Source organism: Arachis ipaensis, chromosome B08 (assembly GCF_000816755.2).
Source record: "Arachis ipaensis cultivar K30076 chromosome B08, Araip1.1, whole genome shotgun sequence".
Lineage (NCBI taxonomy): Eukaryota > Viridiplantae > Streptophyta > Magnoliopsida > Fabales > Fabaceae > Arachis > Arachis ipaensis.
The window spans coordinates 31,539,458-31,559,483 of NC_029792.2; the positions used below are offsets into that span (position 1 = coordinate 31,539,458).

The window sequence follows — 20,026 nt, forward strand, 5'->3', positions numbered from 1 at the left end:
GATAAAGATAAAATAATATATTTAGTATTGTATTTTTTTTAAGATTTTTTTTTTTGTTATGAAGTTTATTTTAATTTTATTAAGAGTTTTTTAATAACTTTGAAGCAAAATTCTAAATCCATCATAAAGATAACGTGTTTTAAAAAAAAGTTACGTGCATATGAAATATAAAAGGTAATTTATCTTAGTTCTTAACAAATGATTGGAATTCAAATAAAATTACACATATTTTTTATTGGAGTTTGATTACACGAATGCCCTATTTGATTTTTTATAAATTGAATAAGCTAAGCTCAATTTACACATATATACATAAATTGAATCATACAAATTCTATTTATGCTCAAAAGTTTGAATTTATGTAAAACGAATTAAGTCAATTTAATTTAGTAGTGTAGAAGAAATATTATTTCGTTTTTGAAAATCTAAGATTTTGGTCATAGAAATTAAAATCGAAACAATCCAATTCGATTTATAATAATAAATTGAATTACCTCAATTTGATTTACTAAGATGAGTCTACATTATAAATTGAACCACCCTAATTCAACTTAGTCTTGCATTATCTATTTAAAATTCGACTTGGAAACATCTAAGAAAAAAACAAGACTGAGGATTTTTTCACTAATTATAGAAATTTGAATCGATCCTTTAAATATTTAAAGGTATTAATCATATTAATAATTTAAAATATTAAAGTATTTAATAAAATTTAATTTTTTTTATAAATAATCAATAGAAAAAATATTATCTTAACATATAAAAAGTATGAGAATTGTTTTTCAAAAATTTTAAAATCATCATAAAGCAAAGCAAAAAAGTTTCAATTTGAGAACATTCTATTCTTTACAACTTTTTCTGCTTTGGTTACAATCAAATGCCTGATCTCATTTTTTTTAATTATCTCTTTTTTCTGGCAAGACATTTGATTTTGGAAAAAAGGTCTTCTGGTCTCAAACACCATGCCCCAAATAAAACACCCATATCACTGCTGAATCTTCCGACACCACCATTATAAAATTTTTCACTACTTATAAGAATACCATTAAAAATCAGTTGATCAATTTCAGTTGCCAAACTTTTCTATACTCGCAACAAAATCTCCACCGACATTATTTCTGCAGACTTCGTCACCTAATTCACCTGTCTCGGAACCATTTCCAACGACATTTTGGTCATCATCCCCACTTAAAGATGTGTCACAGTATTCATCTATACTACTTCGATCTAACTCATCTTCGCCACCATTAACCTGAAAGGTCAAATCTATTTTAAAAAACACAGTAATTTAGTCACCTTCAAAATGTTTTATTGGCAATATTTGATCAACAATTAATTAATATACATGTTGTTTTCATTTTAATTACTGTGTCTATTACAATTTTATTACTCTAATATAGTGAAATGCTATGTACAATTCATTTTGAGTATAATTATTGTATTTTCTATCCCAAAATTTGAATTAGTTTGTTTGATATAATATATATGGTTAAAGAAATATTAACCTAATGTTGCTAAAAAAAATATTGTCGAATAATAGGTAACGTGGTATTAAATATAAAGGATAATGTGGTAATTTGATATGATATAAAAGTAAGAGTTAAATTTTAAAGTAGTATTTGAAATTCATGAATTGCACCTATCTAATTTTTGACTTATCAATTGCACTGTTTTATGTCTTTAAATTTGTAAAGAATACACCAAATTAGTACCTCACTACATCTCTGGCCAATTTATTTACCGCCGACAGTCCCACGCTGTCGTTTCACTTTTGGCACTAAAATGAAACCTCCCTAAAACAATGGCATTTCACCAACCCTCTCTTGGACGATATCTTCCACCTTATGACCACCCGCGTCGGCTCCTACTCCCCCTCCACCAACTCCCTCTGGCACACCGGCGGCTTCCTCACCAACCACTACAGCCCCAAGAAGTTCCGCTCTCGCAACAAGAAGCTCTTCAGCCCCACTCAGCCCCCGACGGCATTTTCATCATCGACACCGATTCTAAATCCTCCGTCATCAACGAGGCTCACAATCTTCACATCTCCGTCGCCATTGTCGGCTCTTCCATGCCCCTCCATTCATTTTATCCTGATCCCGCCGATCCTTCTATTCAGTTTGTCTACTTGTTCTGCAACCCCGTCACTAAGATTCTCCTCCTTGAGAAAGAGAATGGCAAGCTAAAAGAACCAGCATCTCTCCAAATTCAAGCAGGTAAGGCTGCGAAGATGGACTTGTCAAACCTCGAGAGCTCAGCAATTTTCTCGTTAGTAGCGGATATGGAAGAAACTAAAAAACTTTTGGACAAAATTTGTCATCTCAGTACCATGTTACTATTAGAGCAGATAAATTGACTGTGAGGGACTAATTTAGTGCAGTTTTTATAAACTTTGGACATAAACAGTATAATTGATAAATTAGGAATCAAATCGGTGTAATTTTTGAATCTAAGAGACCATTTAAAATTTAACTCTTAAAAGTAAAAATAAAAAATAAAGAAAACTCAAAAAAACCAAATTAACGGGTGTACCAAATGCGAAGGTGACCGAGTCAGGTGAACCGAAGAGTGTGGTTCAAACTCGCGCCTTTTTTCATTCTGCTCCGAACAAAGCCGCGATTTTTAGGGCTCCAGAGAGAGAAAAAGACAACCAACTTTTCTTTCTTTCTTTCTTCGTTTCTTCCTTCCTTCCCTTCGTTCTTTCTTGTTCTTCTTTCATGACAAGCACAACAACTATGCTTCTTCGAAGCTCATCATCTTCGTCCACGCTCAATTCATGGCTTCCCCATTCCAATCACTCTTCTGCCGAACCCGAAATCATTCACCAGATTCCACGAATAACTCGATCCATCACATTGTCCGCATCGTCCTCGCCCAAAGGAGTCGCATTGCCGCGTGTTCTCTCTGATTCTGATCTCTCCTCCTCCGTACACATGCCGTGGGTTCGTCCTCCTTCCAGAACGACGTCGTTGGGCCCCGCATTGTTTTCGTTCTCCGAGTTGACAGAAGGCGACGGTGCAGGTTGTGGTGGTGGTGTTGGAGGAGGTGGTATTGGCATTGGTGGCGGTCGCGGTGGTTGGGGATCCTGGGATTCCAATTACGACAATGATCCAACTGACGAATATTACCGAGCCATGATCGCAGCTAATCCCGGGAATCCACTTTTTCTTAGCAACTACGCAAGGTACTTGAAAGAGGTACGTCAATGAAGTTCTTCCATTGATGTTATTTTGTTTTTTTGTTTTTTTTTTCTTTTAAGTCTATGCTCAAAAGATTGAAACATGTTCAGTTACGATTGTGCATTGATCTACTTTGTGGTGATGGCAGGTTTGTGGAGATTATGTTAGAGCAGAAGAGTATTGTGCAAGAGCAATTTTGGCTGACCAGAATGATGGGAAGGTGTTATCCTTGTATGCAGATTTGATATGGGAGAGCCACAAGGATGCTCCTCGTGCTGAGTGTTACTATGATCAAGCCGTTAAAGCTGCTCCAGATGATTGGTAAGAACCATTCACAATTTTATTCTTGGATTATAATTTTGTTTGAGATTCTTCTGGTATGTATCTTGATTTACTTTCTTCAAATAATCAAACCTTACATCATTTGATTGTAAAGTTCAAGGGTGCAAATTGCAATTAACTTAATTTCGAGAACACGCTGGTATGCTTTAGCCAGATAGAAGATTTTAGTTGGGATGGGGTAGGTCTAGATCAGAAATTCTGTTTGCTGTAAAATGTAATTGTAGAAACTATAATAAACTAATTATTGTTTAACTTGTTATTGTAGTTATGTTCTAGCATCCTATGCTCATTTTCTTTGGGATGCCACGGAAGCGGGTGAGCTAGGGGAAGAAGATTCCTCTCAAAATTCTCCTAGTTTCTTCCATGGAGGTATTCCACCAGCTCCTCCTTCTCCTCTAGCCACAGCTGCTTAAGCTTCATGTTCTGGTGCTGGCTTTCATACAAGTTTCTAACATTTGCTTATGTTACCTTTTACCTTGTAAAATTTTGGTCCATGAAAATAGTTGCCATTATTCAAATGTACATTCATGTATAGGAGAATGAAAGATGAGAGACAAGAGAGAGAAAGTTAGAAGAGAGGGATATCTCTTTTTCCCATTTGATTCATGTGCATTTCAGATCTCTCTTCTAGCAACCTTGTATGGTGGAAATATTGTAATAATGGTAGCAAAACATTTTTGGAGTTATATCATTCACACGTGCACCTATTGGCGGTCATTTATTTGTAAACAGAAATCAAAATCCGTAGGTATATAAAGATATGTTTGCAACTAGCCAAATACGAAGTGAAACGACCTTTTAATAACTGAATGGTTCACATCTTAATAATTCAAAAAACTTTTGAGTACGGAGTAGGTTTTTAAAATCTAAAGCTACTTTAGGGACTAATGCTTATGAGATTTTCCTGAGAGATTAATCTTTTAACGACCAATAATTTCAGAGACTAAGATGCATTTTGCTCTAGTAAATAGCCGAACACAGATTTTTAATGTCATTTACTGGCTGTGGATACTGGATACCATATATTACATATTACTTGCCTAGATATCTACTAATGGTCTCTACGGTTTCTCATATTCTGGAATGGTGAAGTTTGATGCTTGATGCTGCAGAGCTATTCCTTTATTGCCCAGTGTGCATTGCCCTAAGGTGTATTTGCAAGTTGAGATATTGGAATAGAAGGGAGGAATGTGAACGGCTTGATGAGAAAAGTAGAGTCCATTTACTCATAGAGCTCCATTCCCTCCCTTTCCTTCCAAGACACAACTCACAAACACACCTTTAGGATCATTTTATTACACAATGGAACAAAGACCTTTATAAGATCCAGAACCACCCTAGGACTGAACCACCAACCAAACCAAATCCAAGGAACACTATCATCACAATAGCAGATAACTCTGATTCTGAGAAGGGCACTGACTTGGGTGTTTGAATCATAAGGACACTGGTGAGGTAACCATTAGTAACACCAAGCAGAAAGGTAAGAGCTATCATTGGCACTTCTGATTTGAGCCACTTTGGTCCATGAAGACAAAGGATAAAGAGTGGATAGAATAGTAGCCTTATTATGGAGGTCCATATTGCCCTTGTGATAGATTGTATGACATAGAAGGCAGTTAATGACTTCCCAATAAGATCAGCAAGATTATAAACTGTTATCAGTAAAATAGGATACCAATCCATTAGAAGCTTGGATTCCAGATCCTCTGCAATGAATCCTGGGAAGATAGACAGAGTCACTACGTAGATTATGAGAATTGCAAAAGCTGGCCCCTTGATTTTCCCCGCAACTGCCCAAAATCTTGTCCCAGAGCATAAGGTGTTGTCGTGTTGAAGGCTCTGATAATACTCCTGCATGACTGGTAACTTGTACTGCAAATTGCTGAAGATTATGCAGCATAGTAGGAAAACAGTAGCAACCATAAAGTACAAGTGAGCACTTATTTGTAGTCCCTTTGGTGTTTGTGGAAGTGATGCTTTTGTTATTATCCTCAACACTGAAATTATAATACCTGTCCCCCAAGAAAAGACTCTGATTAGTTGTTTAAGCGTCAACTATGTAACTGGATTTTCCCTATATAGATATCATATTTGAGATTCATTTGTACCTTAGCTACAGCTTTAGTTGTTGCTCTATCTATATATATATAAGAAAAATGGTTGAGTGTCCTTAGTTGTAGCATGGTTTTTTGTAGAAGGAAATGGTTACCTAGATATGAAGGAATATGCTAGGCAGTGTTATGCATGCACACACACAAACAATATGTTGTCGCATAACTAGGATACACACACTGCACAATTAAAAACCAAGAAAACTAGACTCTGGAATCTACTAGTTTTTAATACCTTTAAATTCAAAAGCTTGTATATCCCTAAAAGAATAAAGTACGCACTATGGTTTTATTCAGAGTTGCTTTACTTCATTTATGCTTCATATTATGTAGAATTTTTATAGACAAGAGGATCTGTTAATCTCATTAGATCACTTAACATTCAGATATAGAAAAACACCTGATGATGCAGTTCCGGCGAAAACAGCTTGCATATACTGTTTTGGGAGCTTGCCGGCCGATCCTATCAAGCTTCCACCCACCAAGCCATCTGCTAAACCACAAATCACCACTGCTGCAACGGTCAAACCATAGGCGCCGCTTGGTCTGTCTTCTAACTTGGTGCTGCTGGAGGCCCAGTCAATGACAGGAGGTATCATGAGAGACATAACAAACATTGAATACCCGACGTTCATTCGCAACCTCAACGTTGTTCTGCTCCAACCTCCCCAGCTCATCATCATGAGAAGTACTAGAACTGATGAAATCATGTAAGCCACTGAGAAAACCTTCTCTATGTGTTTGGTTGGATAGAGGTACGCAAAATAATCCACTGCAGTGATTAAAGCATTCCAAGGAAGCAAGTTGCCAGCACCAAGCAAGAAATGGATTATGTAAGCAACTCTGCATGTGTCTCTTCTCTCATCTTGATCAATTGAGACCTTGACTGCTTCCATTTTATTTTATGTTTTGCGCTTTGCTAAAAACTCTAGCTTAAAAGTTCCCTGCAGAAGTTGTTAACATTGTCAAACAAGTGACTGATACAAGTAGCTTTACTTATATGCTAGTGCTAGTTTGGGTCTTTGGGACTAGTTGACACCTTGCATATTCAAATATATATATAGACACACACACAGTCTTACACATAAGTGATTGATGGGCTTGGAATCGATTTGCTTAATGTACGAAGAAGAAAAATTGTGCTGTGTGGGGACAGCAATGGATGGGTGATATTAGATATACCATTTGGTCATATACAGTAACAGTTCACACATGCGAATGCTGTCTTACAATCACTCACCAGTACTTGATTGATTAACACAAAATTGGAAGATAGATATCCATGATAATGATCCTTTCTGTATAAATAAGTCTTGTCTTGAACCCTATTAGTTTATCTGTATACAAGTCACAAAAAAGGGTCTTTAAAAACCAATTAAAAGGTAGAGTAAATCCATAATAATATCAAGCCACCAATCAGTGGCTGTGTTAGTGAGACTAGTGAATGGAGTCATGGAGAGAAGCACAGACACAAATGGGCTTGTCAACATGACCTTTCAAACAAGAAAAGAGGCCCCCTTGGTCATTTACCGGTTTACCTTGGGAAAAACCAACCTTTTTTCGATTGAACTACTGACATCAAGGTTCTTGTTATATATATTTACATCCAGTTAACCTTACCTGACTTAAACGTGGTCACATAAATGGTTAAGTGGTCTCCATATGAGGAATTTCTTTCAATTCCTATGACTAGAAGTCGAAACTTTCGGTTAAAAGACTAAAGAACGTATCACCTGGACTAATTTCACATTGTACCTCGATAGAATTTGATACTGTTTTCAGAGAATTTATACAGTAGTGGTTATCATGTACCTCGGCTTGACATATGTCATGTTGATTATCAGTTGCCGTTATTCTAGGCTTTTTTTTCCTTCACATAATGGTAGGTTTTTAAGGTCCATATTCACCAATAAGCACTAGAAGCATAAAGTCTTTAAAGCACTAGAAGGTTTATGGGATGAAGTGGCAAAGCTGAAATCACTAAAAACTAGCAGGCATAACATTTTTATGGAGCTTCTCTGTATGTCAGCTTGTCAAGTTGAGGAGACACACACAAGTTCCCCCAGTGACAGTGATTGCCATGAGGCTCAAACCTGCCAAAGTAATACATAGTGGATGGACAGAAATCATGGTTTTAAAAAGCAGTAACATGTTGCAGTTATCTGACATGAGTTAAGATTTTAAATTCATTTTGTTTTTCTTTGCCCCGCCCCCTCCTCTAAAATTAAAATCAGATAGGCTATTTATAGTAGCTGCAGAATGAAGTGAAAATAAGATATAGCAGCATGGAAATCTTGCGTTTCCTTCTCAGTCTCATCAGTCATGTTTTGTCACTTAGAACATAATACACAACAATAGACATAATTGGTAAATCTTGAATGAGGAAACAAGAAAAGGGACAGAGTTTTGGCGTAAAAGATTTACATTATCTACAATAGAATGCCTCCCCACCATGTTTACAGCCATTATCTAGGGTCTACCACACTTATTGGTATCAATATCAAATTCTAATAATTACAATCTCAATTTCCTAGTGATGGTCGTTTTGATTTTTTTTTTTTGGGTCTATTTATAAATTAATGCATGTAAATACTTTTTTTTCTTTATAGATGTATAAAGAAAAAGTAAAAAACAATTATCATTCGGGAATGAAGTTAATTATTTGTATTTTGCTTAATGGTAAGATAGAAAGATATAATTATGAAGCATACACAAGTCCTTAAAATGGAGGCCATGTAGATATTTTGTTTTTTTTAAAGAGCAAAGTTGAACTTCATAATTGATTTGAATAAGATCATCAACTAGTATTGATAGTCCGGGGTGAGAAGATGACAAGAGTGGTAGTCATTCATAGTTGTTCTGTGAATATATTCTCAAATCAATGAGGAAGGACAATGATACATAGGTAAATATTAAAAAAAAAAATTACTAGATTTTCTCCCAAAGGAGGATCTGCTATCTTTAGTTGGTTGGCTGGAGGTTATGTTTGGAGGGTAATAGGGTATAGCTTTTTTACCATGTCTCTTTCCTTCAACCATTTAAAGTTATAAAAAGCTGAGAAAGGACATAGGAAAAGACTTAAATGAGCTTTAAGATTTTGGTTTTTGTGTTGCCGTGATTCTAGTTTATCAGTTCCTGATTCTGATTATGACTTGACTGATGTTAATATCTAATAAGCCTTGTTTTGTTTGCTTCTAATCCCTTATCATAAACATAATAAGTCCAAGATTATGGTAATATCTGAAAATAGTAAGATATGCAATTATGCATAACTTAAGGATAAGCTATTCATGATTATATGTTAGAACCATTTGCACAAGGCAGCATCAATGGTAGAAGGAAAAGTTGCTGTTCTAAGCTGTGTTGTCAAAAGGAACTTCCCCTTGGTCCTTTTAGATGCCAAGGATTCTTATCTCATACTCATAGTATCAAACATTTCTGCCAAGACATCATTGGCCAGTGAAATAGAATATTCTTTCCTACAACATTATTGGTTCCCTTGGAATGATGTCCAATGTTAGAAGTAAGCAAAGTCCATTGCCCTCAAAAGAAAGAAGTAAAAAAGTATTGTATAGAGTTAGTATAAGGTCACATTAGACTTCATTCTTGTGATTTTGAGTTTAAAAGGTTGTTTGATGTACAAGCATCTTGCGTTAACACAGGATATAGAAAATGGCCACACTCCAAAGGGTGTAATGTAGGCAACCTACCCTAATAATTATCTCGGTGGTTGATTCCATGATTTAAACATATAATCTTAAAATTACTCAGAGACAACTCAACTATTGTTTTAAGACTCTCCTTCAAACTTTGAACAATATTGATAAAAAAAAAAGATAATAGTAATAATAATAATAACAAGAAAAGTCACATTACCAAAAAGAGAGGGGTAGCCAACCACTTCTTAAGAATCATTAGGATTTGTGGCCTTACTTAGGGGCTTTGTGGATAGTGGATACCCACTTTGTTTATTTGAAAAAGCCATGTCATTTTTGTTTGGCTGCTAAAATATTCATTTTCTTAATATATATGGAGGATCAAATTCTTGCATCTCATGATAACAAACTTGTTAAGTGCTTGGCACATTTTACAAAAAAATATGAATTTTGATTCATGAATGTAGGATGTCATGGGGTGCCAAATTCAATGCCTACTTCCCTAATCATACCAATGTTTCTAAAGCTTCCACTCAACTGATTGCAAAGTGTTCTCAGTCAACTCTCCCTCTACACACAATATTTATTTTCTTAGTTTCTTTGATTACTTTAGCTTTGTACACAGCCGGTATGTTCCTACTTCCTAAGCATTTTAGTGGATGGAATTAGGCATGTTCAATATCACTAAATATTCAAATAATAAGTACTAAACAATATTGTGCACCTTAAAGGTCAAAAAAAGAGAGGATCTTTGGACTTAATTTAGACAAACTAGGTTAATAAAAATTATTTTTGATAGACTATAGTATTGCTATTACTAGGGGAAAAAAAACATGGAGAGATTCAAGTTCTAAAATTCCTACATGAAACAAAACATACACCCACCAAGATTTTATTCCCTATTTGTCTTATTTATCATTGCCATTAGTCTTAGTGATACTATTTTCTCATTTCTCAAGGTATCTGCATTGTTTTAGCATAGTATAGAACTGAAAGGAACAAATCTTCCACTTCGCCTCAATTGACCATAACCAACTATTTGATTGATTTATTTATATACATTGTTGACAAAGCTATAGTTTCAACTACTTTTCACAAAGCTTATGCACATTATAATGCATTCTTAGGTGTATGTAGCAGTCATAATTAGTCCTGCTTTAAGGTTTAAAGTCGTAGCATATATATATATATATAATTCTTCTGTTGCTGTGATAGTTGATAGTTGAGTCTGCTACATATTAACACGTAGGTGCATCAATTAATGCTGATAGTTGATATTTTCTGAAACTATATGGAATTTGGGTATGAATAGAGAGATTACTATGCATCATGGTCATTCTTATTGGTGCAATTGAAAGTTGACCACTAATTATTTTAGGGTTTTATGAATATATACACCACCTTTGATGTTTCTGTGCTTAAGTGGAAATAATGATGTCATGGCATGAAAACTTTGGCATTTGTTAACTGCTTTAATCAACCCTTAAGATATTGTTGTATTCTCCACTTCCCTCTGTAGATTTTGAGCACTGAACTCTTTCAATAGTAATTAGTTACTAATCACACGTTAACAATAACATAAATAAAAAAAATTAAAATAAAATTAGATTAATCGGCACAGGTAGTTAGTTAGAACTTAGAACAGTGAATAACAGTTTTGTTAGAGTTGTTGCAGAGTTAGTTACAGGGAGGGTTAGTTATGAGTTGATTCAGTTCTGCTGATTGAAGTATCCAGGGTTAGTTTTTGGTTCTGTTTTTCCGTTATGGTAGTTATAAAGAGCATTTGTGCTTGGAAAATTGAAACCTGTGTGAATGTTGTTGAGTTTTTGAAGTCATTGACAAGTTCACTGATTTTTTTATTTTTTGAATTACATACAATAATAACTTTTGTGCGTATGCACCAAATAATGCCTCTGCTGAATGTATATATAGAATTATGGATAAATCATGTAAAAAAAAAAAATTGCTTTAAGAGACAATATCTCATTTGCTATTATGACAACTTTTTTAATAAGTAATCTGTAAAAGTTTCTTACAAGTGTTCATTGAATTTTAAAAAATTCCTTAATTTGGATGAGCTGATTGATTCTAAATTCATGTAAAGGAAAAGGATGCAATGGTCCTTGCTATTGATGCACAATGAAAAGAATAATAATACAGAAGACACAGCTAATATTCACACACAAACACATGTGGGCTTCAAAAAATTGTCGAATAAAGAAAAAGATACATAATAATTAACCTTATAAATTTCCTATTTCCTATAGTCATATTACTGTGATTGTGATTCACCCTTCAATTATTCACTGTTTTAAAATACTTTTTTATGTGATGTGCAAGCCAACAACATCATCAATCCACTTTGGGACCAACATGAATATCAAATTATCAATCCTACATACATACATACATGGATATGCTAAACTATTTTATATCATGATTTATGATAGAAAAATAAAAAACAAGCTAAGGGTGGGTCTAGTCACAATTCATGAATCATGATGCTGCTGCTGAGTGTTGACATAAAGTCATCAACTTTGATTCAAATCATCACAAGGAGTTAATCCCCTCAAACATTATATTACAAATCTGAGTTCTAGATAAAGTTTATTACTGATTAATAAATTGCATTATAGACAAAGCGAAATTTAAATCCTAACATCTAGTTAAATAAACAAATAAGTTGAACACAACCAATACAAGTTGATTACTAACATGTTATTGTTATTCATATTAATTAGGATGCTATATTAGGCCATCAACCCGGGGGGCCTATATTGTTACTGTCGGCAACCATGTCCAACGTTTTAGAAGCCTCCTTTTTGGTTTGTGGCTTAGGCCCAACACACATTAGTACATTCTATGATTCTCAGCATGTGATTTCCTCTACTGTTTTTATCCGAACNNNNTTGTTTTTCATCCGAATGGGATAAGACATGTATGAGTATGAGTAGGGGTGTTCAAAACCGATACAGACCGAACAAAACCGATTAACTGAACCGAAAAAATTGAAAACTGAATAAATCGAAAATCGAAAAAACCGAAAAAATTATATTTTGTTGCGGTTCGATTCGGTTTTCGGTTTTATACCTAAAAATCTGAACCGAACCGAACCGAACTGGTCAAATAAAAAACCCAAAAAAACTATTAGACCATTACTCCACCCCACCCCTATCACTCATCGGATAACCTAATCCCCTAACATTCCTAACTCCTAACCTAGTGCAGCCACACTCTCACAGAAGCCCCATTACCCCAGCCCCTCCCAACCCCGCCTCCCAACGCCTCGCAGCCCCTCCTAATCCCGTCGAACCAGCGCCTCCCATCTCCTCCCATCAGCGCCTCCCAGCTCCTCCCATCAGCACCTCCCAGTGGCGCCGGACCAGCCACCCAGCAGCGACATTCAGCTTCTCCTAGCAGCGCGAACCAGCAAACCCAACGCCTCCCAGCAGCGCCGGACCAGCCAGCCAGAAGCGACGTTCAACCCCTCCCAGTAGCGCAAACCTGCGAACCCAGCCCCTCCCAGGCACCCAGTAGCGACATTCAGGTATTAATTTTAATGATTTCTGTTCTATAATCAGTGTATTTTTGTTCGAATTTCTGGTAATTGTTAATAATTTTATTTTGTTTGAATTTCTGGTTTTGTTTGAATAATTTCTATTCTAACTTCTATGTTCAGTGTATTTTTGTTTGAATTTCTGGTAATGGTTAATAATTTTATTTTGTTTGAATTTACGCTTTTGTTTGAATAATTTCTGTTCTAACTTCAAAGTATTTATAATTGCTATTAATTTTGTTTTGTTGTTCAATCATCAATGTATAATTTCAGTGTATATTTGTTGCTGATTGTTCTTCATTGTTTAATTTAATTTTTGTTGATTTACTGAAATTACTTCTGATTATGGTTCATTTATTTGTTGTTGATTTACTGAAATTGCTCTGATTGTTGTTTTGTTGTTAACTATTCATTATTCAATGTATTGTTCAGTGTTCAAGCTCAAAGGATGTCCCTAACATAGAAAGCTCTTCCCTAAGCCTTAGGTTTTTTATGATACTTTGTTCTACAAGTTTTCTATTTTAATTCGATTACTAATTAATCGATGTAGATTGGTTGAAGAAAAACCGTGAAAAAGAATTTGTTCGCCATGCACTAATCATAATACATTAATACTATGCACAAGACGATATTCAAATTCTTCGACACTTAATAAAAATGTCAGAAAAAAGCTCTGCTAGGGTTTCCACACAGGAGGACGACCTAGTGCAAAGAAGCACTAAGAAGGTCAAAACTCGGGGAGAGGTGGATCTGAATCAACCATCAGAGAACATGGAAATTATCCAACATGAGGATAATACGGCCAGTCCCGCGAAGGGATCATACAAGGATACTTTGTTGACTAGCCTTGGACTTGAAGAAGACCAGACCACCTCGCTGGACATGGATGATGATGATCCCAACCCTGAGGATAAGTGGTATAGAAACGATGATGACCGAGAAAATGACGAGAAACCCTTCAACCCTTGTCCCACAATTCCTGTATCTAAAGAGGAATTTGAAGAGTGGTGCAAGCCATGGAAGAATGCCCTCATGGTCAAAGTGCTGGGGAAACGTGTCACGTTTGCGTTTATGGAACAACGACTCCACAGAGACTGGGAAAAGAAAGGTAAGATTCATGTTATCGATATGAATCGTGATTATTTTTTGGTTCATTTTGCAGACGAGAAGGACTACGCACATGCCCTTATGGAAGGTCCCTGGATGATTGCTGGTCATGACCTCATCGTGCAAAGATGGAGGCCTTTCTTCCTCTCTGGATCCACAGAGGTTAAAAAGATCGCCGCCTGGATTCGCATCCCAAACCTTCCGATTGAACTTTATAACCACAATTTTCTCTGGAGGGTTGGCTCAGCCATTGGACATATGCTCAAGGTTGACCGCACTACCTCAATCCACTCGAGGGAGAAATTTGCCCGGATATGTGTTGAGATTGATCTGGCTAAACAACTAGTACCACGTATAGCTGTGCTTGGATGTGAGCTGAACCTTGAATATGAAGGTTTGTACCAAATTTGCTTTTCATGTGGCAAGTATGGGCATAGATCGGAGCAATGCATGGAAAGCGGTACTGATAGCGGTGCCCATAGGGAAGCGAACTGTGCCGGCGACAATCCACAAGGTGAGATGCCAGCTGACAGTGCTGCTGACGAAAATGGAAGGATCGCTGACCCACATCATCACCGCAATCTCAGCAACGAGAAATCCAACCCTGATTTTGGGCCTTGGATGTTGGTAAAAAAATACAATAATAGAAAGAAATCCCAAATAGGACAAAAATATCCCCATGCCAACCAAGACGCGACTACTTTCTATAATACTGACGAAGGAATCTCTCCAAGAGGACAAAATTCCAATTCGGGATCCAGATTTGCTATTTTGCAGGAAGAGAATCCGGGAAGTGCCCAGGGAAATGTGAATGAAGTGGAAGTGGGCCAGGAAACAATAAGTAAGAATGGGCCACAGCTAACCTTTTCCCAAGGTGTTGCGGGTAAAACCCAAATGCCAAAAAAGATCATCAGACCGGGTGCCAGCAAAAACCCACAAACCCAAAAGAAACCTACTCCCTCCCCAAAATCATTAATCGAACCCAGTAGGAAAGAGAATAACGGGAAGATCAAACCCAGAACTCCAGGGCTCTCTACATCTAACCCTAAGGGATCAGAAATCGCTATGAAAGCAGCGAAAAGGAAGGAGAAAAATCCAGATCTTGAAGGTATGGAAATGGTTGTGAATGAGTATATGAAAAGGATGGAGACTGACAAATGGGAAGCTTTCGAGGCTTTGAAGGGGAATCGAACAACTCTGGAAGGGCACTGGGTAAGAGAAAATTTGCTATTTAACCCAGACAAGCAGCAGTAACCTCAAAATGCACTTATGGGGGATAAAGAACACAGGAGAAATCAAGCGAAGCAACTTGACGTAACCATGTTTGATGCCGGTGGGGGTGGAAATTTGGACGCCTCGTCCTCTCAGGAACAGGGGGGTCCGATGTCGGGGGCCCGTACCCGTAAATGAATCTAGCCTTTTGGCTTCTCCTCCTAATTAAATTCTGATGATGAACATCATTAGCTGGAACTGCAGGGGAGTAGGCAGTAAAGCCTTTCCTTATCTTATACGTGATCTGAGATATGAATATGGAGCCAATATGTTCTTTCTCTTGGAAACTCATGTGAGTGGCGCTCGAGGCAACCAAATTAGGGGCAAGATTGGCTTTGACAAGTCCTTTGTAGTGGATGCAGTGGGTCATGCTGGCGGAATATGGTGTCTCTGGGATTCTTCTGCTTGGAGTGTGGATGTGCTAGAGCATGATAAACAATTCGTACACCTAAAAGTCTCTAGTAATAACTCCAATCCTTGGCTTATTACTGCTGTTTATGGTAGCCCCCAGCGGGCAACAAGAAGAACGCTATGGCAATCTCTTAAATCATATGCTGCTAACGTTAACCTCCCCTAGTGTCTGGTGGGTGACTTTAATGCTATGCTACACAACCATGAAAAAAGTAAAAAAGGTGGAGCGCTGAGTAACAACCATTGTGCTTGTAAAGAGTTTCAGGAGTGTGTTGCAGCGTGTGGCCTGATTGATTTGGGGTTTGCGGGCTGGCCCTACACTTGGAAGAGGGGCAATCTTGCTGAGAGGTTAGACCGGGGTTTGAGCAATCTGGAATGGCAACTTGCATTCCCAGAGGCTATTGTTAAACATATGCCCCTGTTAAAATCAGACTACTCTCCTATTTGCCTGCAACTTTCTCCCGTTAGCGAGCAGAATAGAGGAAGAAGGCCGTTCCGCTTCCTTGCGGCATGGATCACACACCCTGACTTTGGGAATGCTGTTGGTGCGTCTTGGAATATTCAGGGCTCTTGGGCTGAGGGCATAGCAAACTTTAAGAATAGGATCAAGGAGTGGAACAAGTCGGTATTTGGTGACATCTTCAGACGAAAGCATAGAATTCTCAGAAGACTCCAAGGAATTAACTCTAGTTTGGGGCACTCTCATAACTCCTATCTTGATAATCTTCAAAAAGAGCTGTGGGTGGAGTATGAACAGATTCTCCTTCAATAAGAATTACTCTGGTTCCAAAAAGCTAGAAGCAAGTGGATCAATTTTGGGGATCGTAACACTAAATTCTTCCATGGCTCCACTATGATTAGAAGACGCAGAAACAAAATAGTTTCCCTCCAGAATGACACCGGTGACTGGATAACTGAGAAGGTTACGCTTGAACACATGGCCACTTCCTTTTTCTATAATCTCTACACAGACAACACAAACCATACTCCCTTTATTCTGACGAACATGTTTCCTACTATGAATAGCTCCGACAACAACACCTTAGGCCGTAACGTGACAGATGAGGAGATTAAGGATGCGATGTTCAACATTGGTAATTGGAAGGCCCCCGGCAGAGACGGACTTCAAGCTATCTTCTACCAAAGTCAGTGGAACAAAATTGGCAGTGATGTACGCAATCTGACTAAAAACATTTTTCAGCACCCGGATAAGGTTGAAGAGGTAAATGAGACGCTTATTAATCTTATCCCAAAAATAGAACCTGTGACACATCTAAAGCAGCTGAGACCCATCAGCCTCTGTAATGTTTCTTATAAGGTGATTACAAAAATCCTGGCTAACAGGTTGAGAAGTGTCATGAACAAGTTGGTTATGCCTAACCAGTGCAGCTTTGTTCCCGGAAGACAGAGCTCAGATAACATCATCATCACACAAAAAGTCATTCACTCCATGAGACAAAAAAAAGGGAGAAAAGGCTGGATGGCCATTAAGATTGACCTTGAAAAAGCATATGACAGGCTCAAATGGAGCTTTATTAAGGAGACCCTTATGGATATTGGGTTCCCCCAGAATTTTATTAATCTAACCCTCTCATGTATCTCAACTGCCAGAATGAGGGTGTTGTGGAATGGGGAGGAACTGGAGGAATTCTCACCAACCAGAGGAATCAGACAAGGAGATCCCATCTCTCCGTATATTTTTGTTCTTTGCATTGAAAAACTTTCCCAACTCATTAGTACAGCTGTGGAGCAAGATGTCTGGAAGCCTATTCGTCTAAAGAAGGATGGGCCGCCTATCTCTCACTTGTGCTTTGCGGACGATATTATTCTCTTTGCAGAAGCCAGTGTCAACCAGGCCAACATCATAAATAAATGTCTTGAAGCTTTCTGTCAAAGCTCCGGCCAAAATGTTAGCAAAGATAAAACTAGAATCTTTTTCTCCGGGAATGTGGGTCACACTGTGAGAACAGAGATTAGTAATGTCTTGCAATTTGCCAGAACAGACGATTTGGGAAAGTATTTAGGAGTTCCCATTCTTCACACTAAAGTAACAAAGCACACTTTTAAGGGTATTATCAACAAACTCCATGCCAGATTGAACTCTTGGAAAGCCTCCACTCTCTCTTTGGCCGGAAGAACAACTCTGGTGAAATCAGTCCTTTCTTCTATGCCTTTATATAATACAATCTGCCTTATTACCTCCTGCTACTTGTAATTCTATTGATCGTATTTGCAGAAATTTTATTTGGGGCGACACAGATCAAAATAAAAAGGTTCACCTCCTTAATTGGAAAAAGTTATGTGAGCCGAAACAATCTGGTGGGTTGGGCATTAGACATGCAGGTCACATGAACCAAGTTTTTATGATGAAGGCTGGATGGGGGCTTGTAGCAAGGAAGGATGATCTCTGGGCCAGGGTCCTCCGATCAAAATATTGCTGCGGCGACGACACTATGCCCAAAGTGGCTAGAAGGCGAAGTAATTCCAACCTCTGGAAGGGTATATGTGCCTCTTGGGACAACGTGGAACGCAACTGCATTTGGAGAGTTGGCGATGGATCCCAAATTCGATTCTGGGATCACTACTGGGTTCCGGGAGTAGGCCGCCTAAGTGAATCCACAAACCAGGTAAGCAATAGTCTTAATTTTTCTGAGATGCTGATGGACTTTTTTGATATCTCAGGGCAGTGGGATATGGACAAACTACAAAGGATGCTGCCAGAGGAGATCACTAAGAAGATCGTAGCTATTTCTCCCCCGTCCCCTTGGAAGGAAGCTAACCACCTAGCCTGGGGGCCTTCTTCTGACGGATCCTTCATTACAAAGTCAGCATACCAGCTAACCATGGAGGACCAACAGGTTCCAAATAAGAACTTCCGGTTGGTGTGGAATTGGTAGGGCCCTGAACGTGTCAGAACTTTTTTATGGCTGGTAACTCACAATGCTATTCTTACAAACTCAGAGAGAAGACGAAGACACTTGACCAATGATGATTCTTGCCCAAGGTGCCGGTGCCAAGAAGAATCAGCTATACATGTGCTTCGGGACTGCCCCTATGCTAAAAGCATCTGGCAAAGGCTTATCCCCCCTATTGGGATGGATTCTTTTCTCAGTACAGACCTCAATGAGTGGTTATTCCAAAACCTGATGGCCAATAATAGTTGGAATTGCCTCTTTGGTGTTGCGATGTCGTCTATATGGTACCTCAGAAATAAGCTTGTTTTCAATGGAGAATCGGTCCATGTTACAACGGCCGTTAACCAGATTAGAGCGCGATCGGAGGAGTTTTTCAGAATTGTTGGAAGCAACCTGAAACCACATAATATCAAAGCTGCCGGTGTCTCTCTTATAAGTTGGTCTCGGCCTGAGGAAGGCTGTGTTAAAGTCAATGTCGACGGTTCATGGTTTGGACATACTAATAATACTGCTTGTGGTGGTGTATTCAGAGATTCGAATGGGAGATTCTTAAAAGGGTTCTCCTGTAATCTGGGAAACTGCTCAATTATGCATGCAGAATTATGGGCAGTAATACATGGTCTTAACATTGCTACTACTAATGGCTACCAGAATCTCATTGTGGAATCTGACTCGGCTGAGGCCATTAACTTCATCAACCGCGGATGCCGCCCAACCCCCCCTTGTGCCCCACTGATTCAAGATATCCGTGTCTTGACGGCTAGAATCCAGAAAATTGCCTGGCTACATTCTCTTCGTGAAGCTAACTCTGTGGCTGATCTCTTTGCTAAGAAGGGTCAGGAACTCCCTGTGGGTTTGCACATGATTGATCAAGCCCCCCTTTTATTAGTTTTGCTCTTCTCTGTGACTGTTTCGAGACCCTCCGGTTAAGGGGGTCTTGAGCTTTAGATCTGCTTTGCTTGTTTGTTTCCTTTTCTTTTGGGTCCTTGACCCCCTAGTTCACCAAAAAAAAAAAATAATACATTAATATTGATGATTAGCACTTAGTAATTATTAGCTGGTTTCGATTGAATATATGTCCTAATTAAATATGCAATTATATTATAAGTTAAAAAGAAAAAAATGATATATTTTACGTTTAGCTAAAAATAATGAACTTAATTAAGTTTAAACAAATTTAAATTTTATTCATTGAAAACTAATTTATATTTTGGCGGTGGAAAGAGGAGTAAGAATGTAGTGCCACGTGTTTAAAATGGGAATCACAAAATGAGAGGAATTATTGTAAGCCTGGATGGAATTAAAGCAAAGTTGCGGTTTGAATGGAAGGGAATAGTGACATACCAAAACCATAACCATAACCATTGGAATCACGTGCACATGGATCCAACCATAACCATTACAAGTTACAAGGTAATCATATCATCCAATTAAGTTAGGTTAATCTAATTACTAATCTATTTAAATAAGTATA

General features: G+C 37.8%; 3 protein-coding genes across 6 annotated transcripts; 2 read left to right on the top strand and 1 right to left on the bottom strand.

The window, feature by feature from the left end:
- Positions 2,582-6,152, top strand: LOC107613969. Of its 2 annotated transcripts, none has more exons than XM_021109240.1 (3): positions 2,582-3,197; positions 3,328-3,500; positions 6,022-6,152. In XM_021109240.1, coding segments are annotated over exons 1-3 (654 nt in total). In that variant the 5' UTR covers positions 2,582-2,717; the 3' UTR covers positions 6,023-6,152. The 2 variants fall into 2 exon arrangements, with proteins under 2 accessions (XP_020964899.1, XP_016171662.1); XM_016316176.2 differs by lacking the exon at positions 6,022-6,152 and adding an exon at positions 3,787-4,224.
- On the bottom strand, positions 4,440-7,270 carry LOC107613968 (equilibrative nucleotide transporter 8). Of its 3 annotated transcripts, XM_021109238.1 has the most exons (4): positions 7,256-7,270; positions 6,876-6,972; positions 6,036-6,579; positions 4,440-5,536 (listed from the first exon to the last, which is right to left on the bottom strand). In XM_021109238.1, the coding sequence occupies exons 3-4, from the start codon at positions 6,529-6,531 to the stop codon at positions 4,839-4,841; spliced, it is 1,194 nt and encodes a 397-aa protein (XP_020964897.1). In that variant the 5' UTR covers positions 6,532-6,579; positions 6,876-6,972; positions 7,256-7,270; the 3' UTR covers positions 4,440-4,838. The 3 variants fall into 3 exon arrangements, with proteins under 3 accessions (XP_020964897.1, XP_016171659.1, XP_016171661.1); XM_016316173.2 differs by lacking the exon at positions 7,256-7,270 and having other exon boundaries at positions 6,876-6,982; XM_016316175.2 differs by lacking the exons at positions 6,876-6,972; positions 7,256-7,270 and adding an exon at positions 6,718-6,844.
- Positions 15,828-16,409, top strand: LOC107610882. The gene has a single exon (XM_016312866.1). The coding sequence runs from the start codon at positions 15,828-15,830 to the stop codon at positions 16,407-16,409; it is 582 nt and encodes a 193-aa protein (XP_016168352.1).

Bases quoted from the DNA above. Each gene is read 5' to 3' on its own strand.
- LOC107613969 (XM_016316176.2), top strand. From the start codon at position 2,718: ATGACAAGCACAACAACTATGCTTCTTCGAAGCTCATCATCTTCGTCC. The intron at 3,198-3,327 runs GTACGTCAATGA...TGGTGATGGCAG, and splicing joins ACGCAAGGTACTTGAAAGAG to GTTTGTGGAGATTATGTTAG. The intron at 3,501-3,786 runs GTAAGAACCATT...TTGTTATTGTAG, and splicing joins AAAGCTGCTCCAGATGATTG to TTATGTTCTAGCATCCTATG.
- LOC107613968 (XM_021109238.1), bottom strand. From the start codon at position 6,531: ATGGAAGCAGTCAAGGTCTCAATTGATCAAGATGAGAGAAGAGACACA. The intron at 5,537-6,035 runs GTGTTTTTCTAT...CTTGGGGGACAG, and splicing joins CGCCGGAACTGCATCATCAG to GTATTATAATTTCAGTGTTG.
- LOC107610882 (XM_016312866.1), top strand. From the start codon at position 15,828: ATGCTACACAACCATGAAAAAAGTAAAAAAGGTGGAGCGCTGAGTAAC.